The sequence below is a fragment of the Vanellus vanellus genome, assembly GCF_965231255.1.
Source record: "Vanellus vanellus genome assembly, chromosome: 5".
Taxonomy (NCBI): domain Eukaryota; kingdom Metazoa; phylum Chordata; class Aves; order Charadriiformes; family Charadriidae; genus Vanellus; species Vanellus vanellus.
Window position 1 is genome coordinate 5161591 of NC_138910.1, and position 26608 is coordinate 5188198.

The 26608-nt window shown below is 39.4% G+C and overlaps 1 protein-coding gene across 1 annotated transcript in view; it reads right to left on the minus strand.

Annotated features, from left to right (window-relative positions):
- Positions 1-26608, minus strand: part of ARHGAP15 (Rho GTPase activating protein 15) — a 319965-nt gene that overhangs the window by 53946 nt on the left and 239411 nt on the right. Inside the window, exon 11 of the mRNA XM_082483158.1 lies at positions 9886-10020. Within this exon, the coding sequence (XP_082339284.1) occupies positions 9886-10020 (135 nt within the window). The remainder of the gene's footprint in view (positions 1-9885; positions 10021-26608) is intronic.

The following is a 26608-nucleotide window of genomic DNA, read 5'->3' on the forward strand; positions in this document are numbered from 1 at the left end:
CACCTTGGCAAACCTGTGTCTGATTTGAACCTCTGACTTAACATTTCCCTGAAATTCTGTGAAATTCAGTGAGTATTCTGTGGGCAGTACTATTGGTATTATTCTAGTCATATTATGGTGTTTTATCATGCCCTTTAGCAACGTGGCCTTTTCCTTTTCCATGTGTGCTATTGTGGTAAACCATGAGGATACATTTTTTGACCATTCATGACTTGATTCTGTGCCTGCCTACTTTGTGGAATTTTTAGAACATTTAATTTCTTGTTCCCTTCCCCATGCCATTTTCAGACCATTTCTAGAACATTTCCAGAAAAAAAATGAGCTGTTGTAACTCCTTTCTGACTGATTGCTCCTCTCAGTTGGCAAAGGCACAGATGAAATTACTTCTAGCAGATTCTCACCCAAAGGTTTGTCATGGTCCTAAGTGTAAAGGCTGAAGTTAGGCATTTTCTTCCAGCTCATTTAATGCATTATTATCAGGAGTCTGGTCTGATGTTACGAAGAACCATGGTGGTATATAGCATTTTCATCATTATAAAAGAATATTTTATAAAACTACAAGATAATGGTCCATAGTTAGGCACACTCTATGGCTGGTTTTACGTGCCAGAACTTGAGGACCCACAAAGTTGCACAATTTGGAGAAATTTCCAAATGAAGAGCCTGGTGTCAGGAGGGCTCGGGCGGTGGGGTCAGAGGATGCTGGTGCTGGAGAGCCCTAGGGGATGTAATAGGCCCTTGAAGGGCTGGTATAAGTGAACACAGCTTAAATTTACCAGGGGCCAAAGCTGCTTGAAGTGTTTAGGATGCATAAAAGTACTCCATAAAGTCAGGTAGTTGTCCACGTCTTCAAATATCTACATGGCAAGGACCAGAGAACAACTCAGTTGTCACCTTTTGCCACCAGGGCATCATGTCTATTCTTTGTGGTTCAAATCCAATGTGCCGCCACACAGAGCTGTGTGGTATTACTCTTATTTGGGGAGGGTAGCAGCTTTTACATAGTAAGAAGGCATATGGAGAGAGGAAGACAGCACAGCGCTGGAGGTGATGGCTTTGAGCATTCCCTTCTCTTGTTCTTGAAGGTTCTTCTTTTCCCTCTTCCTGGTTGCCTCTTCCCACTTTCGCCCCTCCTCATCTCTTCCATTTTTGCACCTCTGAAATTGTGTAACTGGGGCATTATAGGCTGCTTCTCCTCCTGTTATTACTTTCCCCGAGTGGAAGCTTCACTCACAAGCCCGATGAAACATTTTTCCCCTCAAACCCAGAGTGCCAATTCTCACTTTGTCAAGAGCTCCAGATAACCTTCATGAGAAGTTCCTCTCCTCCTGCCTCCCGCAAACACTCCAGGTTACAGAGATCTTGTCACAGTCACTAAATAGCTCCTTCTCTCTTTTCCCCTCCTCTTTTCTGCCCAGTGTTGTTGCTTGGATTTCTCGCTTTCTCTTTGTCTTCTCTTTCACCGTTCTCTCCTGCTCAGTTTTCTCTGAGTTTCTCTTACGCTAACCCACACATGAACTCTCAAGTTGGCTTGCTTCTTGCTTCTGCCCTTTCTTTCCCCTGTGAAAAGATTCCCTTAACCACAGATGAGATTTAAATTACACAAATACATTATTTTCTGTGCCCAAAACGTAAGTAGAAGAGGAGCAAACTGAAACTCGTGTCTTTTTCCATTTGCGAGTTTTTGGTTCCACACTCTGCCAACCGGCAGTCAGTGTCAAACTGACAGAGGGTTCCTGGAGCCTCAGCGATTAATCTGGCCAACAGTTACAAATATAAACAACTTTTTTGCAGATCCAAGTGAGGCACGCTGCTTCACAAGTGACATTTCCACCGAGCATCCAATGACTCCTCCAGCTCCTCGTAAACATTAATGCTCTGAGCACCTGTGTCCCGTGGCAGGTAAGAGCCCGGAAAAAAACCAACTTTTAACCTTTTTAATGCCGGTGCAATTAAAGACAAGCCACGGTTTTGCCATAATCCTGCCTAGTATGGGCTATTTGCCAGTCCTGGTTTCAAAGCACTGCGCTGGACCTGCCACGTACAGCAAAGTTCTTGAAAAAGCTCTTGCTGAGCAGATTACTGCAGATTTGTATCCAATAATTTATTGTGTAAGCATTAAACCATTCATATCACAAACACCTGTGCAAGCCAGTTGGCCTAGTCAATTCTTGTTTAACATTTAATTATGAATATAATTAGCATGAGTTAAGAGACAGGCCAGGCATCCGCAATAAAATCTCCACTATGCTAAAAAAAATTATCACTGTAATAACAAAAAAGACTAAGCTGGAGGAGAACACGTCCCTCCTGCACAAACTTTTTCACTACAGCAAAATCCAAGTACAAATTATTTTCAAACTTCTTGGTTTCCTTTGATGATAATTGGAAAGCCTCCTTCATATTTATAAGACCAAATTATACAGCTTTTCTCTTTCTTTAATATTAAAAGAATTTTTGTCACTGGTGCAATCCCTTCAGTGGGGTTCCTCAGATTCTCCTCTTTTCCTCGAAAGGTAAATGAACTGATTTGACAGTGTCACTGGAACACTGTGTTAGGTAAAGTTTAAGGTGGGGGAAAAAACTAATTAAAATATTATTTCAGTGCACATCTAAGAGTTTGATGAAGGTTTTTTGTAGCCCAATAGAATTGTGTGCTAACAGAAGGAAAGCATTAGTAAATATCACAACATATCTCCTTTTAAAGGCAGATGCTTATGTTTAGGAAAAAAAAATGCAAAGTCAATCCAGAATCAGGCTCCCTTTGGACAGGTGTTACCTGGGCTTCCTTCACGGGGCAAAGCCCTGCAGAGAAGCTAAACCTTCATGGGTAGATTTTCTTTTCATTTCCCTTCCAACAATTTAGTTAAAACTTTCTAAGCACAAATGAAAAAAGAAAAAAAGGAGGACGTGGTCTACCCACAAATTTTCTTTTCAACGCCCTTTATTCCTAAACACGTTGGGCTATTTTCCACCTGAAAAGAAAAAAAATCTGTTCATAGTCACGCCCTCCAATTTTATATTTTTTTCCTAAAACAGTTGCTTCCAGACCTGAAAAGATCTATTTAAAAATGCTGATGAATAGAAACTGTTCGCAACTGTGAAGAGAAGGTCATTGAAAGAGAACTAGGAGGTTACTGGGGCGTATTGTTCCTTGACACCTCCTGGGAACAAAAAGCTTGGAAAGAACCTCTTTAGTTACCAGTTTGTTACTATTACAAATATGACAGCCTCCGTTTCCATCTTCAGTGGCGGTATGTTCTCTTACTGCCTCGAATTTAAGTGGAGCCTGTGTTGGAATATGGTCATTTTAATGGTTGGGAATGTTACAGCTTAAATATTTTTGTAGCGACTTTATAAACCTTTCTTGTGGAATATAGTTCTTTGGTTTAAACTGCGCTTTCTCATCTATTTTTTTTTTACTTATTGGTTTCACTCAGAATGATCATACACAGTTTTTGTCTGTAGTTTGTTAAGACCTGTCGATTAGAAGCCTTCCCTTCTAGTCTCTCGGTGTCCTATATCATTTTAGCATCTCTTCTAAAACATGAGGTTTTTTCTTTCTATTCCAGTATCAATTAATCATTCTTGAATCAGAATTTCACACAACTTTCCAGATAAGATTTCAAAAAGCTTTCCAGCATGGATTTGATAGTTCTCAATCTCCACTGAAAATACCTAGTACCATTTTCCGAATGAGATGTTATTATCATTCTTAGTGCTATTGTGCTTGGGACAATAGAAACGTCTACAGATATACCATTCACATATTCATATATTTACATGGATGGATATCCCCGAGATTAGACTACTCACAAAATCATTCATTTTTTTAAGAAATCTTTTAAAGGATTGCACCTCAACAACAATGAATTCATCTTGTGTCTACACATTTTTTGTTTTGTTCACGTTTGGTTTATGGATTTCTACTGCCTTCTGATAGTTAGATTTGGCCAAAAAGGTATTAATTATGATTTATTATGTGACATATATTGTGCTGACCTTGGATTTGTTTATAAATCACCGTGTTCACATGAAATTGAGGCTTTCTGATGCCATGCCAAGCCCCAAAACTTCCTTGGACAAGTAAATGGAGGATAGGAAAACGATTTCAATAGGAGGCTCGCCAACTGTGAATCTGAAGGCAGTTTGATTAGGACTCGAAGCCCACAGATTGAGATTATGACAGAAATTTGCATAATGCCAGAGACTGATAAGATTTGGTTTCTCAGGAACCTATTACGTGATGATGTTAAGAGACTGTCATGGATTTCTTACAGTGCAATATGCTGACTTGTCTTTCCAAGACGAGTTGGCCTTGAGCCTTGTTCTTTGTGAGCCTCGAGTGAGGTTTCTTTAGACGCCTTTTGAAAATCTCTTTAGACATCTTTTGTAACTTTCCACCAAGATGATACAAGGATGTTATGACTGTCAGAATAAATGAATGTATTTACTTCCTTTCTGTTTCCCAGCTACTATTTTCATAACACTGCATAGCAGTTCAGAGCAGGTCCTCGCTACGTTATGTTTGCAACCGACGTAGTAGCTCTGTTCTTCGATCATGATTATGTATCGATGACTAGATTTGCTTATTGCCTCCTGACACAGATTTTTGCCTGATTTTGGTGCAGACAGCTTCCCTGCAAACTCCTCAAAAGTTGCATTATTCAGTGAAAAATTTGTTATGGCCTGCTGAAGACCGAAGCGTGATCATTGCCCAGATAGATGTGAGTAGCTGCAAGATGTTGTCTCGAGCCACACAGGCAGCGGGTTCTTGGGGGACCTTTCTGAAGCAGGACTAGAGCCCAAGCTCAGAGAAAGCCTTTTTACTGATGCCAGCCACCCTGGAGATGAAGACAACTGACCACCACGGAGAGGTCTGACAACTACTGATAAAACTGTTAGCTTGCTAGCGTTTGTGGGTTTAAAAAAAGTCTATCATTCTCATGAAAGAAGAGCTTATAGCTTTTCTACTTTATCGTCGTAGATGTTGTCAGACGAGACCAGTAAAGACCAGTATCTCATACCAGCAAAACTGTGATAAATTTTTTATCAAACATCTTTCAATAACCCAAAAAAGTCCTAAAACTCTGTCATGTGTAAGATGCTAAATAACCATCTTCAGTTTCCCTATAGTAGGGTAACACATAACGTTATAAGATTGATAGGAACGACATTGTGAATTCTGCTTAGCATGCACCAGGAGACCCTAATTGATATATCGAAAGAATATGTGTGAAATCAGTTGAAAAAAGCGTTAACGGTCTATCAGAGCAATCAAAAAAAAAAAAAAAAAAAAAGAAATCCAGATCTTGAAAAACGAAAAATTATATGAGTATCTAATGTGGACCTTAGGTAACGTCTAGGCACTTAAATTCACCATTGCAATTCTGCAAAACCTTACTCGACTGCCATCTATCCCTGCAGGTGCATAAGCTAATTAGATGCTGTGATTGTGACCTTTGAAGAACTTCAGGTGCCTATGGCTCTACTTCTCCCTGCGCAGAGAAAGGCTTCCTTTTCTGCCAGGGCTGAAAAGCCTGAGCTCCAGAGACGGGGGATTACTTTGCCTAAGAGCATGGGGAGGCTTGATCCTGTGGGGGACCACCAGGACCGAAGCCACTAACTAGATCTGGTGCCCTACAAGTGCTGTCCCTTCTCCAGGGACTGATGTGGATCCCATGTTTTCTATTCCTCATCCTGAGGCCTGAGATACCTCACATTAGGTTGTGGATTCCCCTTGAAAGCCTGCAGGTCAGATTTTGCAACGCTACACTTTTATTAACGTCATTCCTGTGTTCATCTGCCTTAAGTGGGAAACCCACAGCTGTAACAGATACCTTCATTCAAAAAACTGTCTGTGGAAGAATCGTAATTCTGGCACAAGTATTTCTATTTAGAGTATATACATATATATACACATCTGTCTCTCTGTGTGTGCATTTTTAACAATAAATCACCCATTTATCTACAGTACTTACGTGACACCTATTAAATTCATATTATAGATAAGGAACTGAAATGAAGGCATAATCACTAGACCTCATTGAAAAAAATCTTTCCAATGTAGTAATCTTTCCAACCTGTCGCAGAGAGAATCAAAGACCTGAACTCGAGCCTTCCAAACCAGAGACAGATGTCGCAGCTTTGGGAAAAGGGTGGAATTTTCCTTTGTGGAATAACAGTGGGGGTGGTTTGTAACTGCAGTTGGACAGATGCACTGTCTATACAGATGCACAGCCTATACAGTTTTCTCCAGCTGAAAAGATCTGGAAGGACTAGTCTGTATTTGAATATTTCCTATGCTGTGGATATCGGTCATGGTTGCGCAGAAGACTGTAGTAGACAAATTTGTTTTTTTCCATGCCTTCAGCCTGAGACCGTTCAAGAAAAGTAGTTCAATAAAAATAAAGTTTTGTAATCAACTACCACATTTACCTGCTAATATTTCTTAACAGATTTTGGGGGTAGATTTTCCTTTGTTTCAGTGGCTGAAGTCCTGGCATAGCTTTGTACGGCCATGCGGGTTGAATTCTGTAAATAAGGTGACTAAGTGTTTCGGTTATTGGCACTTCTACCACCTTACTCACATGAAGCACAATTTTACTCGCAGACAATCTGTTGAACCACGTCTGTTGATCTTCCAGAAAATCAATAGAACTATTGCGGTGCTAAGTAATTTCAGTGTGGCTGAACCTGACTTCACAGCAGCATTTGGGCACACTTTAGAAGTGCATATTTCATCCAAAATACCACAAAATGACTTGCCAGTAATATACTGGACAAAGTCTTTGAAAAAACTGCTTTCCAAATCCTAAGAAACAAAATTAGTATTAGGTCAGAGGTCTTGTGGCCTTCCACTTATCATTTATAAATTCTCTGATATAAGCTATATGGACAGTAATTATCCAGCTTCAGCCTGGCAAGCAGAATTCTGAGATTCTATAATGCCCTGAATTATCTTCTAATATTCTGGTCATATCTAAATTGTTCTAATATTATGGCCATATCTGAAGTTATTTATAGGGGAAATTGAAGGTGGAGAGCAAGCACTTTCCCTAATACACAGTACTGTAAAATTTTGTTCCCATACACATAATAGAGATGTTAATTAAAATAGCGTCATCCAGAAAAAGTAACACTAAGCTCGCTATGGACTTTTTCACATAATCTTTAAAATAGCATCAGCATAAGGAGTCCATGGCACCTCTTGGGTACTCATTCCTCCTGAAACTTCTAGCTAAATGACAAAATCCCCAAGAAATAATATCGGTAACTTGTCGCTACCTACTACAGATAGGTTTTTAGGCTGCTTCATCTTACTTACCAAATGTACGGCCCTGACTGAGGGGTGCTTAGTGCCGGACCAAGGATATAATCATCATGGCAGTGTGGGAATGTGTCCTAATTACCTTTTTCCTAGCTCTCATCAGGTTGGTTTATTTCTGGCATCATTAAGGTCTCCTCCTAACTGCACTGCACACCCATGCCCTGCACGCTAGTAGTTTCCATTTTTGAAGAAAAAAACAGAAAGGACAGATATACAGGAGCCTCTTTAAACAACAATCTGAAGAAGAAGGGAAATTTTCGAGCAGCTCAGTACTGACCACACAGAGTAATTAGCACAAAGTAGCCAAAGAATCAGAGAAAAAGAGATTTTTTTTACTTTGCCTCAGGACTATTAGCATATAGAAGAGCTCCAAAAACCACCCAAAACACCTAATTGTTGTTTATAGATGTTTTTTAAGTAGAGTTGGTAAGAATACGGATTTGTAGATACTATGGCAGTAAAGGCCAAATAAAGGGAAGATTGATTGGAAATCGTAGCTTACTTTAGACAGTTGGATTAGGTAGAAATCACCCTGATGTGCAGTAAAGCAAGCAACAAGAATTAGGGTTTTGAAATAGTGCAAAGCATGTCTTAGAGTGCTAGCATTTTCTTCCTAGGAATAAACTGTCTTAAAATCCCTCTATAAATGACTGTTCATTAGCCTATCAATGTGTATAATGGCTCTCAAAATCATAATAAGAATTAATAATAGTTCAAATAGCAGAAAGGGACGTTAATTTCTCACTCATGAATATTAATGCTTTAGTAGACAATCTCTTCCCGACATGCTTTGAAACTCTTAATTCGCAAGTCTATTACCGGTTACCTGTTATTTTTACCATCCAAAACCTCCCCACTGGGCCACCAAAAGATTTCAAATCACCCCGACCTGGACACTAGCAGAGAGGATGAGAGCAGAAGAGGGCACAAGGGATGAGATCACGGTGTCATGATAATGTTCTTCAGAATACAATAGTGTTTGCTTAGCCAAAGGTACACCAAAGAGCAATGAAAAGTAGAGATAAGGGGGAGGAAGACTATACTGAGCCCCAGGAGACCACTATGATGGTGGATATCCAGGAAGAGAAAGCGATAATGGCAGAGGATAGGTGTCAAACGCTCGACTGCAGAATAAGTTGCATAAGAAGAGACGCGAATGGCATTCCAGGCTGTGCCCTGTGAACCAACTGCGTCTGCCTAAGGCACCGCACCTCCTCCTTTCCAAGAGGACAGAGCAGGCGGATGGGGAACCACCTGAAGGGCACGTTCAAGCACCAGCGCTTCAACGAGCATCTTATCCCAACGCATTGCAGAAACTGAAGCTGAACAGTAAGAAATTCTTTATTGTTTTTCCCCTCTTAGCACTGCAGACTCTGTGCAACAGGAACTTAAACTCGAGAGAGGATGTTCTCCCTCTAGTTTGCGTGTGCTTTGAAAGGAGAAGAAAGTGAACCGCCAAGAGTAAACTTTCAGGTAATGCTTTTCTTTACGTTGTGTATTTAACTGCACTGCATCTCTAAATAACTGAGAAGGGAAGGATCTTGTGAGATGTATTTAACCTCATTATATCTGATGCTGGGTCTCGAAAAGCTTTAGCTGAACTAAAGACTCTTATGAATATAAAATCAAAGTGAGCCGTACATTAAGGGTTTCATATTCTCTGACAGCTGCGCATGTGCACACAGAGCTCTCATTAACAGTAATGGCAAATGTGCATGCCCATCATTCAGAAAACAGATCTCTAAGTACTTTACTGGGTTTGTTGTTTTTTTTGTTTTTTTTTTTCCTAGAGATTTTTCTCTATTGGACCTTTAATTAAGCTCCTGCTAGGCTTTTTCCCTTTAAGCTATCCCTCTCTCCCCCCAACCCTTTCCAATGGGAGTAAGCCTCCAAATCACTGTTTTTTAGTCAAGTTTTTCCAAGCCAGTTTTACAAAATGCACCTGCATATATTAAATACAGAGAGGCTTTGCAGCACACAAACCACGGAGACGCGTAAGGGAATAAATGCCTTGGACTTTGAAAATACTTTTGATGCCTGGCAACTTTAAAAAAAAATTAATAAAAATAAAGCAAAGGTAGATATGAAAAAGAGAACATGAATGTTTTTGCATCCTTTTTGTGATCACCGCAAGGCAAGAGTCTGCAACCTTGTGGAACAAAACACAGGCATTTCATTCTGATTAACATAAAGACAGCCCCTTCTAACATGATTCACAATTATTAGTCCCTCTCTTGTGTTTGGGGATATATGGATTATCAGCCTAGCGTATTTTGAATACATACACATTTTAATTCCTTTCCTAAACCATTTTCGGCACTACAGTTAAATCGCATATACAAAATTTATAGATCAATAATTTGATATTTTTTCTCCAGTTAAATAACTAGATGCTGTAGGAGGGAAAAGGCAGTCATAAACAATAAAGAGACAGGATCACGGTTAATGGAAGGTAAGTCAGATTTGAGATGCCTCTGTTCTTCTATTTTTAAGTTTATTATTATTTTTATATAACAGGCTATTTCAGTAGCTTCTACTGTATCTGATGTACTTACTTATCGCCTCCACAAACTGTTCAAAGAAGCAGTATGGGAACAGCGGCTCAGGCAGCTCTCTGAAAAACATCTTGAGTGCTCCGGTGACAACGTGGATGTCCTCCCACTGGCTGTCGTCCAAATTCAGCTTCTCTTCTGGGAAAACACGAGGAGAAATGGAACAACTGGTTTTAATGAAACAATTACAAGACACTAATTATTATGTTAATGTTTGCCTACTATCATCAGCAACCGTTAACAGCCTTCTGCACCTAGAGGTTTGGTGCTGTGCATGTTTTTTTTTTTCTTCTTTTTTTTTTTTTTTTTGTAGGAAGAGAACATTTTCAATGGAATACCATCTGTAGGAATGCAGCTAACAAAAAAACAAGAGACACAAAGAGACAGTACCATTGACACAGTATGTCAGATACATTTATTCCCATAATGCATCAGTATGAAAATTAGCATCACAGCTCAACATGATTCAAAGCTATTTGGTTTTGAGGCCGAGGGGCTAAGAGTTGCCAACGATGGCCGGCTCAAGGGACCGGCCTAAAGGCCTTGCTGAGCCAACAGGAGACATATGCTAAACATGGCAATAGAAAATGAGTTATTGCTTTACATGTGTTAGCCTTGCTATGTACAAGGGAATAATGGGTAACGCTTTTCTCCTTTTTTTTTGCCTGAATGTAATGTCAGCAAGGAATAGAGTACTGTGAGAGAAAGGATATTAATTCCTTCTTACTGCTTCAAAAATATTTTGTTTGGTTTTCATCTCTGGGAGGAAGATTTGCCCAGCAACAATATTAGACAGACCCCTGTTGGCCTACCTAGGCTATGCAAAGCTGTCAAAAATGATAACACACTAAAGGCAAACCACAAGTGCTTACGGAACTGTTTTGCAAACAAAAAAAAACAAAATAATGTTTTCTTTTGAAGCTTGACTGAGCTAAGGAATTTCAATATAAAAGAAACTAAATGCTAAAATAGAGTTTCTAATAAAAATAAAACAAGATTGGAAGATTATTCTATTTTTCTTTGGGTTTGTTTTTTTTTCGTTTTAATTCTAGTAGCGTGATACTGTTAGAACATAATAAACACTGAGATCACAATCCATATAAAACTCTAGGAAAGTGCAAATCCTTATTAGTCCAAATTAAAATGACACACACTTTCCCCAAGTTCTGTTACTCCAAAAATGGAGTTCGCTTTTTTTTACATGTGCTATGATTCTCTTTTTTAGAAAATTTCAGTCTGAATGCAAATCGGGGGCCAACCATGAAAACTACTGAACAAATTGAATTCGAAGCAACATAATCCTGAAATGTTTTACTAAATGTCACTGAAATCTCATGTTTAGCCATTCCGCTGGCTTCAAGAGCAGCCTCTTTACTGAACTGTTGTTAAACAAAATGGTAAAATTATTAGAGACACACGGACACCCACAACTCCAGATCCCTCCTACTTTAATGCAATAGTTTTCTCACTATAGAGTTTTACTTTGGGGCAGAAAATCTTATTAAAAATGGAGTTGTCTTTCAACTTTTATTTAATAAATGTTATTAAATGCCTTTTAAATTTCTGGATTCAGGAAATGTATACAAATAAAGGAATGGACCGAATTCCTTAACTTGGAGCAATGCGAGACAAAGCTGGAACAAAGGCAGACTTGTGCATTTCATTCAGTTGTCTTGCTTGCTTCTTTGGTTTCAAGCCTCTTTTTTTTTTCTCTCTCTCTTTTTTTTTTTTTCTTCCCATTGAATTACCTCAATCATAAAAGTAATGATTTGATCTCAAATGAGTTACCAGAGGGGATCTTCTTTAGACTCTGAGATCATATTTGATTGATCGTATTTCAACAATTAGCCTTTTATTTTGCCACACACTATTGAACTAGATCGACAGCATCTTAGCAGGCCAGCTTTAAACAGTCAACTGTTAACAATAGCATCAAAAAGAGAGACCTGATGGGGTTTACTGTCACTTTAAAGAACAGGGTGGGTTTTCACATTGTTGAAATCTGTCAGATATTTTGAAATGTCCCTCTCACTATGGTGCCACACCCCCTGCGTGCCCTTATAATAAAATTGGTTTTACTCCTGATTAAATCATTTTCTCCCTACCCACTACCATACTTCTCATAATGGACCTGTGTGCTCTACAGCTGGTGTTCTTCCCATGGTACCAATTCTTACTTTATCTTTTAAGCACTTTGCTGCTAAGATCTCATGCAGAGTGCTTATGTTTTGTTAAGAGCTTCATTCTTAGAGAAATAGCTTAACACATGTTCTAAAAATGTTGTACAACTTATTGCTTAAAACACATTTAGAAAATGTATAAGTACTGTAGCTTTGGCACAGAACTTTAAGTAGAAACCTTAAAAAAAAGCAACTTGTTTTTGCCATGCATTTGTCTTAAATGTCTAAAGTGGAATGCTTGACTTCTAAGGCTTTATAGAGACTTATCTTACCAGATTTTTGCACCATTTCCAGCTCTTCAAGGAAACGTGTTAGGAATGTATCATCGTGAAAGCAAAGGGTGTCAATTTTCCCTCTAGCAATAAGAGAGTTTTTAAAAATGTTTGCTAGAAGGAACAAATGCCAAGTCAAAAAAAAAAAAAAAATTAAAAAGAAAATAGAAGTCCATTCAGTGTAAGACTCTCATTTGGTTCCCACTGGTTGGAATCGCTCACATACCACGGCGATAGGGCCATAAACAAACACACACATGCATTTCAGGCTAGTTTTAAGGGAAGGACCTGACTTTTTGGCTTTACTCAGACATATTTCTTATTGGGGTATTTTGCTTACATAAAGATTAAGTCCCAAATCTGGTATTTAAACTTGACAGTCAAGGACTGCTTTCAGTCAGGAGATGCTGTATCTGGGAAGATGCTCAAAATCTCACAGTCCTAAAAATTTGCTTTAACTTGTCAGTAGTATTTGATTAGTTCAACCATCACTGCCAGTTGATATCATATATCTTAGATACAGACACAAATATGCCCAGAAAATCCCATAAAATTTATGCTAATACTCAGGCTGAAAATATAAAGACCACATTAAGGAAAAAAAAAATAGCACGGGCACCTGTCAAGGTTATTAGTTAAAAAAAATCGATATACAATACATTTGTGAAGGGAATGTGTGTTTTACTGTGTTATTATTCTTAGTAAATCAGCCTTTTCAGCAATACACATTTTTAATGGCACTAGCAAAGTCTGCCGTAGAAACAAACAGGAGTTCAGTTTTGGTTTAAACATACCATCATAAGGTTATCCTTGTCCAAAAAGAAAGTAAGTAATATCTATGGAAAGAACAGCTAAAGACAATTAAAAAAAAATAAAATTAATTTTATTTAAAATTAATTTTAAATATTAATTTTAAATAAAATTACAGAGAGCTCAGTTTTGAAAGAAAATGAATGTGGTTCCTCTAACCACATACCCCGCCTGGTATCTAGACTAGTCTCTGGGAGCAAAACACAGTCATCTGAGAGCACTAACTCACTCATTTTCTTTTAAGATGATTTATACAAGTATTCTCCCAGATATGTACTGTCTTTTGCCCATGCTACCATTAAATCCCAGAGCACTACATTCAGAAGTCCTACTTAGAATCACAGAGTCATAGAATCACAGAGTACTTTGGGTTGGAAGGGACCTTTAAAGGCCATCTAGTCCAACCGCCTGCTGTGAGCAGGGACATCTTCAACCAGATCAGATTGCTCAGTGCCCTGTCCACCCTGACCTGCAATGTTTCCAGGGATGGGGCATCTCCCACCTCTCTGGGCAACCTGTCACTTAGGATACTATGTCTTCTTCCAAGCGGTCTCATGGATGACCCCAAATCACGTGGAAAGCAATTCCTGCGAACACAACTAGCAGTGTCTGGTCTACTGTGGAGGTTGTGCCTCAAAACCTTTCTAAAGACTTTGTTGAGACACAGCTGAGTGGGTTTGAGGCTGAAATGCGTGTGCTGACATCGCTGCCTTTTTCATCATTTCCCTGCTGCCAGCTGCACAGGGCAGCACTGGGATGGCAACGCCCTTCACAGTGGGCACTTGGAGACACCAGCTGCCACCTCTGTACTCCCTTATAAACTGTTGGCATTTGGGGACTGACCAACCCTTAGTGCCAGGGTGAGAAACCTCAGAGCACTGGAGTCTCCATCCCTCCATCCTAGTGGCCAGAGCATATGCTGAAGGAGATCTCCCCCAGAGAAAGCACTGGACAGCGCTGTTAACCAATGCATATAATTTCCTTCACGTTGAAATCTTTGCAGAAGAACTGGGTGTGCACAATGCATTCCCAGTTGACTGAAAACTTGGGAAACTTGCTGGACTGACTCATCCCAATAAGCAGTTTACTGGCGAGACATCCAAAACAGAGTCCCCTGGTTGAAGGAGGAGAAGAAAATTTCTCTTGCACATACTAGGGAAAGACAAACTGTCCGGTGTCATTCCTCTTCTTTCTCAGACTTGAAGACACCTCTTTTTATTCTTGAGTTGTTTTGTTGTGGTTTTTTTTTTTTTAAATTTGTATATTCTTCAAAAATAATTTGCTGATCGTTCATGGTCTTCAATGGGAAAAAAAAAGAAAGAACAGACTCAAGCAGAAGTTCTTCACTTGCATCAGCACACTCCTTCATCACTAAAGCCCTATGTGAGAGCTGTTCTCACGGCTGACAGCACAAATATTAATTTCTACACTGAAGGTATGTGCATTTGATAGCTCTACCTGCATTTTACAAACCACAGCTTCTCTGATCACTAGTGCAGAGACACAGCAGCCTTCCTACCCCACCCAGGAAAGATGGGACCTCAAAATTATTGCAAAGTATTGCTATATCAGGACAAACAGCTTCTTTCAAAGAGGTTGCGCTCAATTTAGAGCAGTAACAGAGCACAGAGATGTCCAGAGACAACAGAGCAGTGGGGCGGTGATGAAGGCTCTGGCTCGTCATATGACAAGGGGCTCAGCCCTTGGCCATGCGGCACATGATGCTTCGCTTCCTCCGCCTTGGGCTATCCCCTCCTGACGTTGCATTCCACACACGCACTCCGAAGTGCATACAGTCCCTTGAACTTTGATGAAATAGTAGAGCAGAAGCCTCAACTCACACAAAGCAACGCTGTCCTCAGTCAGCTGGATTTTTACGAGTTCCCTCCCAGCTAAATTATTCTTCTTCCTTTCTCCCTTGCTGGGTGTGGGAAGTCCGCTGTCCTGCCTGCAACTCAGGGCATGGCCCTTCACTTCCAAGGGTGTTTAAACAAATCAAAGAAAACGTCAGCTAAGCAAATCATTAAATTCTGTATACAGTGTATTTCTAAGCAGCTTCTGCTGAATCCATCCATTGCGACTGTTGATGAATTATCAAGGATGTAGTCAGCAAGATAAAGCTTGCGAGCATTACTCCTTCTCTGCTAGAGGAACATGGCACGACCTTTTAACAGAAAATTTAAGGCACGATGTTATAATGCCTGAGTATTTGTTTATTACTGGAGTGCCCATTTCCATGGAGTCCAGGCGCAAATTACCGAGCGACTTAAGCTAAAAAGCAGAACATCTCTGTGCCGTTTATTCCAGTTGTCTGAAATGACGGTTTTCTGACCTGGGGGCACGCTGGAACAACCAAGTACTGCTAACTTAAATCTCAATCTGCGCCAGAAAAAGAAAAGATTTCTGTACTTGGGCACACTGGGTCATATTCATCCTTGCATAATTCCCCAGAAGTCCACAGAATAAGAGAGGGATGAACTATCTCATTGTTTCTGTGAAAAAGATCCAGTACATTCGAGAAGTTCAGAAATGGTACATCATGAAAACAGGCAGAGTAGTTCAAAGGTTGAGCAAAGCGGTCAGCTAGCGACGCCGTTGCGTCGGGGAAATTTCTGTGCCATCACTCGCTGTTTGAAGCTGGAAGTATGGAAATATACAGTGGTACTGAAAGGACAATCCTTCTGGTGGTCAGAAACAGGTATCATCACTAAGATGCTCTTACGCGTCATTCACTGCCAACTCCTGGTACAGGGTTAGATGGCAGCAACACTAATTTTGACTTAGCATGTTCTCTCATTGTGATTTGAAGCAATAATTGCTGTAACAGGATTATAATTACAAGTACTTTTAGAATTCATTAAATTTAGTGGAATCGACTATTCCATATGGGAAAAAGAGTGATTTTAAATATAGAATATTTACCCTCAAAATGCAGCTGAAAGCTCCCTAAGAATAAGTCGACTGTCTACAGATCAACATACTTCTGAGAGACTCGCTCGGAGATGACTTGTTACAGAAGAGTAGGAGCAGGCACACCTGCTCTGAGCAACCGAAACCCGCAGGGCCAAATTATTCCTTCCTTCAGGGTCATAGAAATGCTCAGATCCCTCCAAGCGTTTACAGAAAGGGCCAAGGAAAGAGCATGGAGGATTTCCCACCCAGCTGATACCCTCCCATGGTGTGGAGGTTCCCCAGCTCCAGAGCGCCACAGTTGCCCAAGTGCAAGGATGGAGCTTGGCAGACTTTCCGCCACTTGTAGAAATTAAATTGCTATGCTGAGTGAAAATTACACTCATCTTACCAGGGTAAGATTCTGTCCTCTACCTGATTCTCTCTGCTTAGTGGTTGAGCATAACTTCTTGAGCAGCTTCTAACTGCTAGGGAGAGCACACTTGATGTTGTTTTTCTTTCTGTTTATTCTTCCCTCTGTATTCTGAACCAGAGTAATGATTCTCTCATTTCTCTGTGCCAGCTAATGGATTTATTCCCTTTTCTAGGTAGATGCTAGTATTTCGCTTTCTTATAGCCTAGACTGCAGAACAGAACCATCAAATACTTGTCCAGATCAGGAACTTACTTTTCATAATACATTTTACTATTCAAAGGCAAACGTCCATTCTGAATTCTGCTTTCAACTTGATCTTCCTCACTTAGTCATATGTTGTCTATACATATATTAGTGAAGGTAAATATCTCCCTTCCGACTTCAAACCTGTTATTAACATTTTTTTTTATTGTGTAATTGCTTTCCAGTAACTTTCTCTGCAATCTAATTTTAGAGGTTTCTTTCTTTTTTTCCCATTTACAACCAGGTCTTTTATCAGAATTGTGTGTATCAGCGTCTACAAATCTACATTTTAAATAAATTGAAGGCTCTCAAGATCTAATAGAGAAAGGAATTGGGCAATGACTCTCTGTCCCATTTTCATACTTCAAATATACGTTCATATTCCTATCTTTTTAATTGTACTACTAACTCAGAGAGCTTCAGGATCTGTCATATAGCTCTTCTGTTCTTCCCCTTCTTGCTGTTTCTAACACTGCTTCTATTTCCATTCTTGTCAAAAGCCTTTTCATAGTCCAAAAATCTGTACACAATGTTTTGTAATATTTGGCAGACTTATCTGAAACCTAATTCACTGCCTTATTGTGATTCATGGGTCATAAATTATTTCATATGTAATGTACCCCAAAGGGTAAAAAATTCTTTGTATTAAATTTCAACCAGACAGTTTAAGGAAAAAAAAAAAAAAAAAAAAGGTAAAAAAAGTATTTTTGAGACACTCTGTAAAGATCTGACCTCAATATACGGTCTAGTGTGTCGTCTGCCACAAACGGTATCCCACTGTCCTTTAGTAAATAGGAGATTTCAACATGCTACAAGTGAAAACACTCGTGCCGTAACGTGGGCTTGCTACGGGCAACTTTAAAGGAAAGGAGAAATACAAAATGCGTAATACTGGATCAGCCTCCTGATGCATTAAATCAGTCCTGTCTCCAGTGATTGTTAAATTCAAAGGGTCTGCATGAAAACAATTCAAAAAACAAGAATACCACCCAATCCTTACTCATTGCACATAGCCAAATGCATTATTGGGACTGACCCCAATAACAATAAGCTTGTGCCTCAGTGAGCGAGTTTCAATAATCAAAGGAAATAATTAACAAAACAATACAGATCATTATGACTTCCTTTATGTAAATGACTTCCAAATGTAAATAGATCAAAGCTTGAGCTAAAATTAAGCAATTCCCCTAGTCCACTTGCAGTACTGAAAAGGAACATACATATATGATTTGTTTACAGTTATAAGGATTATCAATGAAGTATTAGTTTATTGTTTTATTAGAAAAATAGAAATTAAAAAAAATCTCAAAATGTTATACCTATATTCCTTACATCTGTAATCACATATATTTTAATGGGACTATTTACAAGAATAAAGTTTACTCATATGTGTAAATCTCCGTTCTCACACTCCGGTTTGTAGGGTCAGGAGAACAAATTCTGGATTATTTTTTTAATGAAAGAGCTCTTCGAAATAAGGCAGCTGAAAGAAGTATTCTTACATGAAATCAGGTATATACAAGCCCTGTAAATGTCAAGGACAAAACATTTTATTTTGTACGGAATTTATCTTTTGGTTCACTAAAGTCAAAACACTTCTGTTCATTAGAACTTTTATAAAGGACTGTTTCATAATATGAATCCATTTGGATTATCTGACCGAAGATAAGACTTCAATGGACTTACTATATCATTCACCACTGTACCAGTGCCACAAAAGGGAATTACAATTAATTGGATTATGTTGGTCTCCACCCGCTGATTGTAGAAGAGAAAGTCTGAAAGTGTAACTATTTCAAACGGACCATATCTCTCATCAACCATGGGATTTGGGCTTTAATTTACCAATAAAGCTTAATTTCTTCTCTATGTTCTCTTCTGGTTAGGAAGAGGTCATTTAAACACTTTATTCAAGTTATTCAAAACGAAAGGACACTTTTATTAAAGACTTTCAAACTAGCACTTTAATACTTGCACCTTGCCTTTAGGCATTACTTGGCTTCCCTATTAGTAATAAAGCGAGTGGTCTTGAAAAACGCAAGCCAGAGAACCTAGGCCTGCGTTTGGGTCGTCAGAACAATTCATCCTTCATATCCCTGAGTTCAGTTTGTGAAATTTTGGCTGAAATTGCTACCTAATGTGACAATTTGTTATCAACTGTATGATGCGTGACACTACATAGGACAGAGAATATCACTTCATGTCATGTAGGTTCCCGCACAGATGTGAGGCAGTAAGAGGTCCCGGTAGCAAAGTCCCATGGTAGATACAGGGTTAACTCTATGGAAAGATTACACTAGGAAAGACAATGGTCAAAATATAAATTTGATACATGCAAATGACCCATTGGCTTGGAAATAGTTACATTCTAAAACGCAGGTAAATTCGTGTGTTTTAGTTAATGTGACTTACACGCTTAACAACAATACTAGTCTTATTCTAGATGGCCATATATCTATACGTCTATATGTCTCTATATATTATATTCCTACTGATGGCTCTGCCTAAAAGCTCTTAGGATTTTTCTTCACTATCCTTCCTGGAAGGTTATTTCAGTGCCTAATTCCTTCTAGTTACCAGCCTAAAATATCCAACTTTATATACTTTCTTAATAATTATTAATATCAGTAATGCTTGCTTTGATTTTTTTTTTGTGTGTCAAACTTTCGCATTCAGTCCAAGAAATAAAAAGTCCTCAGTCAACTCACTTCAAAACCATGTTGCTTAATTCACATTTGCATTACTTTTTGCTAATATCTGAAGCTCTAATTCCATTCCCTGGATATTAGCGGGACTAGCTATGCCGTTAAAGATAGGAATGCTTCTAAGTGCTTACTGAATCAGGGCATATGAGATGATAATTGTATGTATTTAAAACAAAACTTTAAACAGGAGGGGATTATATAAGTTGCTAAAACAAATATATCTTCAAGTGCACTGAAGGACTTTCAAATGTTAACGAAATGTCCTTTGATAATAATAGTGCTAATAATAACATGAATTTTCAAATATTTTTATGCGTTTTGAGAATCACACATTACCCTGAACGGGGAAGATTCTCGGTAAGAGCACTTTTTTCATACAAACTCATCAACTTCGGCGCTACGTCCGCTCTGAAGCTGTGCCGGCTGAGAATCGGATACTAAAGTATGTCCTGATCTGGGCATGGGTTAGTCTGCCCATTTTAGCTTCTCTTGTACAGTGTCTGCTTACAAACATTTTAATGTCATTTTTATGACAACGAAAGCAGCTTTTGTTTGAGGAATACGATGCTTTTAAAAATACGGAAGCCCTAAGTTTATGATCAAACTTGTAGATGTGAAATGCATGGAATTGCGTGACCGGTGGCATTAAGAGCTGCGCACACAGAAACATTTGAGACCTTTCCTAGGTCTTTTTAACCAAAGGGTTGATATTTCAAGGTCAGTGTGGGCTTAAAAACGTAGCTCCGTCCACCCTGCCACATGCAATTCCGTGAGTGCTGCTATGCCTTCTCTTAATGAGCCTCAGAAGATGCATCAATACCCCTGGGCAACGTTTATGGTTCCTCCTTGGCAGAGAAGGGGCGTGATGGGACCCAGGCGACTCAGTGGCACGATGTATTCCCCTTTCCTACACGTGCCTCACAGTCTCACGTGGGAGGAGGAGACACCAAAGCATTTCTAACACACCTTTTCCTCCTTTTCACCCACACATGCACATTTTGCATTTTCTCTTGCTCTGTGATAGGACATAAACGCAGATTTGCTGCATTAACGGTGTATTTGTGCCTATTTTTCCCTTTTGCAGGGTTTATCGCCATGTGCACTCTCAATATAGTATTTCCAATTCCTTCTTTTTCCACCTGAACTTACAAGCACCTATTTCAGGAGAGAAAAGATATGCTTCGAAGCAATTTTTAAACTTTATAATGCATGCATTTTTCCTCTTCTTCAAATTAATCTTGTGAATGGACTTGTAGTAACAGGAGGATTTCAACATAAAATAAAAGATTTTCCTGTCTTTGGTTCCTTGAGATACAGTCAGGTCCCTCCCACAAGAAATATATTAAAATATTGATTAGATTAGGGTAACATTTCAAATAAATGGAGATTTATACTTCCGTTTGGATACAGAATCTTATAAAAAGTTTCAAGGCAACGCACAACAAAGCAGTTGACAAGAAAGATAGCATCTGCTTTCCTGGCTATTCAAGCTGAAGTTTTTCATTCTAAATGCAAGCAATGTTTCCGAAGTTAACATAATTAACTCACGACAATCCTGAAACATCATAATATAAGATACAGATGGAAATTCAAAGCTTTAAAAATATCGTATAACTGCAAGAGGATTATCACTTTTCAACTGCACAAATCTGAATACTAATTAAAACAGGTGTTTTTATTTCAAACACTTGCACACTGTGACATTAGCAGGAGAGTTATTTATGTATTAGTCTGTTAGGAAGCATATACTGCTCAAAAAATGCGATGTGCCATAATAACGAACTTATGAGATAAAAGAATGACACTCTGTACTGCTTCCTGAAACAATAAAAGACCAGTAGTTCAATTAGTTAGTAATTTCCGTGTGACTATTTGACAGATTCTACTAATTGTTAAGCTCCCACTAACTATTGCTTTACATAATTAATTATATTCAGACGCGAACAACAAAGACATGTGGGCCAGTTGCCCTTTTGACAATGTTTTTCGCAAACTGATTTGCTTACCAAAAATATTTTTAGAACTAAAAGATACTAATCTTAAGTGGAAATGCACATCAAAACGTTAAAGCAGCTCTGCATTTTACCATGGTTATGAGAGAAAAATTTGGATTGTTTAACATATCATTTATGCTGCATGCATAATAGCTGAAGTCTTCTAGCAGAGATCTTTCATATTAATTTAGCATTGCATAAAATTCATAGTAACAGGTCCAAGGGTCAAGCATCATTCATCATTAGTTGAAGTGACATTTGCAACCCTTCATATAGCAGCTGCTTGAAAGGGGAAAAAAGGTATTCTTTGGAAGAATGGGGGGTAGCACACAATCCTCGCTCTATCTGCGGAAGGGAAAACAAGGTGCCACTATGTCAGCATGGTAATGTGCTTAAATTTGGTGATGTCATTCTTCCCTAACCCCCACGAGTCACAAGGCACAAGGCAGCTGCATTCCTGAACTTAGTAGTTCGGGTGGAGATAAGTAATAACTAGATGTAAATGAATTACATTACTGTGGTTGTGAACATAGCTCTGTGCATCTAAATTATGATTTATATCAGGATCCTATCTTGTTTTTGAGAGTTTTCTACTTGTTAACAAGGCAGCCCTTGTTCTCATGGCATCCTCCAGGCATAATAGTTTCTGGGAAGCCAAATAAGATCACTTTTGAAACTGCAAGACAGCGTTCCAAGACTTTGCAGCAGAACACATTGGCCAAATTAGGACTTCTGAAGACTGTTAACTAACAAATAAAATCTATTTTTTTTTTCTTTGTGGCATGTCTTGCCTACTATAAAACATTAAGATCAGAACGGGAAATGTGAGCAATTAAAATGAAAATGTAATCATCTGCAAGAAAAGATAAATTTGTATTAAATGGCTAATACTTCACAGTCCTTTTGATATTACAAGTACTTTTTAAGAAAATATATATTTTATGTCATAGTAATTTTTATTATGTGAAACATGTGATCTCTTTGGAATTATGCACATTTTTAAATCACAGTCATTAAACCAGCATGCAACACAAAGTAGTTAGATTTTGGAGCTTTGTTAATATTTAGCGATTTTCCTCAACTTTGCTATTATACCTTAAATGTATTTAATTTATTCACGTCGCTAATTATCCACTAGTATTTAAAGCACTGGTGATTGCTAACCTAGACTACTACTTCTTCCTTAAAAAGTTTAATGACTTTTACAAGGAAAACCAGTGCTTTTCAAGGAGTCACTTAGAAGCGCGTGAAAAATGTTCAAGGACGTGGCTTATTACACATTGCAATTCTATGAGCCGCTATAAATTAAGCTCCCAGTCAAAATACTTCTAGCAGCGAGAAGCTACTTTTCCATACTCTGTGTAAGCGCTACTGGTCTGCCCGAGCATGGAGTCAAAATACGGCGTTGCAGGTATTTCACGGTGAGGTCTGGTTATAGCCAACGGCAGCACCGGGCCCTCGCGTTGCACGGCAGCTGTGAGCTTCAGACCGACTCCCAAAATGGTTTGCAGACCGTGTAGGTCGTGTATTATCTCACCCAGAATATAAGATGGCCATTCACCAGCAAACAAGCCATCCTCAAATCAGACAAAAGGCGTTTCTACAAAGGACCAGCGCTCCTGGTCCATTACTCTTATGGCATCTCACCTTCCCATGGATTCTAATAGCTGTGCAGACATTAAACACGTATGTAAAGATGTTATAGGTACCAGAAAGGCAGAATGGCTGTAAAAGGAATAGAACAGCAGAGGCAAGATGACTGGCAGATAGGGTTGCCACATCCCCCTTAAAGAGACTGCTCCTTTTCCACACCTTATGTCTCTTGTACCATAAAAATATGCATAGATGTATGTGGGAGCATCATAGCAGATTTCTTGGGATGCGTGCCATGCATCTGAGCTTCGGAGCTGGCTCAACGTTGTCACCATTAAGTCGCAGTGTACACAGCAACACTTCAATCTAATTTCAATTAAGGAAAAGTTACACAGAAACTTCTTGGAGAGTACACATGACCCTACACATAAATACCAATTAAATTCAGTATCATCAGTGTCTTTGCAGTGAACATTGATACCACCAGTGAGAGGAAGGAATTTAAAATGAGGCAACGCTTGATGACATTACCTCCATCTACAAACTCTGCCTGTGCTAACTGGTACGTCAACGATTGGTAAAACACTGGGATTCATCTGTGAAGAAATGGGGTGAAAAGAGGTAAGGACGTGAAATTTTCATTATAAGCAGTTTTTATGTGACATAAGGCAGGATGTCGCATCATTATGCAACAAAATACTACCTGGTAAATGAATAAAAGCCTAATCTACTGAGAAGCTACAGATACCAGGAGCGTTTAGCAGTTGCAACTGAGACAACAGGAGAACTAACTAAATCTACTTGTCACATCAAGGACACATAATCTGCTCAAACCAGCTGCTTTACGTGCCCAACTATCCCTCTGGCCTGAACTCGGACATATCTGTACGAAAAGGAAATTCCGGTGTCATTAAGTGGGACTGGTGCGATCATACCCGTTCCTGCGTGGACAGGCAGGGTACGCAGGCACTGCATTTAGAGTTTTCCCATTTTTATTATTTTTTGTTTGCTGAGCCTTTTATTTAGAAACAGTGGAACAAAAAGTGCGGCAAGTTGGGGCTTTAATTCTTGACGACCACTTTTTTTCATTGAAAATTTAGAAGATTCCCCTAACGTGCAGTTCCCTTGAGGGAGATATAAATAAATGTGCCCTTTTAAGCACAGAACGAAACAACAACACCCCCCCCCAACCCCAACATCTTCCAAACCTGCAAGACGACCAGGAAGAAAACTCATCCTAAAAGTATTAAGACTCCTTGCACACCATCACTCATTGGTGACTGGGGAGTTTTTACAGTCTTTCAAATCTTCTTTCAATCACAAGATGCCTTAAAGGGACAGAAGGGCTTAAAATGTGCTCTCTATCTCCCCAGTTGAGAAAGATACATCGAAGGGGGAGGGAAGGGGGAAGTCAAGCCACAACACAAAAAGCATTAATGCAAAGAACAGTGGGGTCTCTCCCTAATTTGACTTTCTCTACAGGTGGTCTGCAGCTGCATCCAAACAGGTTACACTACCGCCTTCCCATGGGCATTACAACAAAGTAGGATCTGTATTCACAAGAATACATTTACTAGCGTGGGCTGATTCAGGTCTAAAAATAAGAAAAAAAAAAAAAAGCATTTTTCAGAATAGCCTGAGGTAAGTCTCTGCGCCAGCAGAAGACAGTAGCACTCTTGTTTCGCTGGCCGGGCTTGATGATAAAGGAGATCAGAAACCTACTTCATGTGACTCATGGAGGCCCACAGCCAGCTTCCGATTGATTCATTTTATTTGTATTAGTTTGTTCTCCATCGACTACACAACAGGCTAGACCCAATCAATAAGCAATATTCTGGTTTCCATTGACGCGGGGGTAATTCGCGCTGGGCCCTGCAACCGCTGTGGCTGATTTTATAGCCCTGGGTATCATCATGGAAACGACGGGGGCTGAGAGCGCGCTTAGTGCGGGAAGAAACGGGGGAAAGCTTGCAAAGGCAAGGCGAGATATCGGCTTTTAAGCTGTTACACCTGCAGGAGGAGGCGTGAGCGGTCCATGGACGGCTGCGTGCCGCACTTATGGTACTCTTCCCAGGGATGCAGAAGGTATTTCACGGTGCACCTAAGCAGTTATAAAGTGGAAAAGACACACAGGCAGGCATTCATGCATGCCTTTGGTAGCATGCAAAAAACCATACGTGAATGAGCCGAGCTGTGTTTTCCTCCCAGCAGCCCCAGGACAAGGCTGCGAGGGGGCGCTGGCAGCACCCACACCTGAGCGGGGTTCGCACAGCTGGAGAAGGAACCCATCAGCTCAGCGCTGCCAAAATCCCCGCTGCAGACACCGCCACCGAGTCCCGTCCCAGTGTACGTGTAAAAAGGACCTTGGCTGAGCTTCCTTAAGTAGACAGTTATATCTGCTTAAGTGGGTTCCAGTACAATTAAGCTAAAACATGCCACCCCAAAAGTTTTTAGCCACTTTATCTCTATCTTCACCAGCTTGCCCGCAGTACCTTGAGTGGTGAAATCTGCTAACTGGATACCTCCAAATACCTTATCTTGGTCCTCCTCACATTTTTTATTTTATTTTTTTCAGTTTGAAGACTTCCTCTTCTTGAAAATAGTGCCTAGGTAGAAATAGAAGAGTTTTTTACCCGAAACTGTCCCACACCACTTCTTCCACATGAGCTTGCCGACATACTCGGCATAAGAGCAACGCAGCTGCCATTACCCCCGCACAGACGAAGACCGAGACACTGACTATATTGTAATATGCTCTATCTCTTTTTCCATAAAACTTACGAATCCTCGCTCTGCCCCAGGTCCCGGATTTCTTGAGCTGCTGCTGTGCTTTGCCTTATCCAAAGTAGAGAACCGGCTTTTCGGTGTCTCCGATAATATCAGCTTTTCTCCCCGAGCCAGAAATAACACGCTGGGTACTGGGGTGGATGTATGTAAGGGGTGGCAGAATACGGCCCAGTGTGTTCTTCCTATCAAATACACTTGACAAACTTTAATGAAAAGTCTTCTCTACTTCCTACTAACAGATGTTTCCAATTTTTTCTCTCTCAGCACTTTAAACCACCATCTTTAGTTTTCATGTCTAAGAGACATTATTATAGGATACATCATAATGATATACTGTACATTCATATACAGTATCCCATACAATGACTAGTTGATTTATAATTCAGATCCAATAAAGGGAAAAATTGATTTAACTGATGACTAGCGAAATACTAAATGCATTACAATGTTTGAAAAGAACATCCTTTTCTTGCAATGCTAGTGACATAATAAAATTAAATATGGATATAAGATAATGCCCATTATTATTAGGCAAGGCGAATCAAAGGGAGCAGGAAGAAAAGCAATCTTTATGGATCAAGGAACGACTAAACTTCCTCTCGAAATGTACAAAGACATGAACATAAATGGAAAAATTTCACAAATAAAGTAAACTCAAACAATCTTGAATTACAATATAAAGTTAGTTTTCCATTATCTGGTCTTGGTCTATCAGGACTTTCAGTAACGTTGCTGCATTTGGGTACCATATTGAGGGTAATTGTGAATTCCAGGGGTCACCAACCTTCTTTTTTAAGCTCTGTGTTAAATATTTATT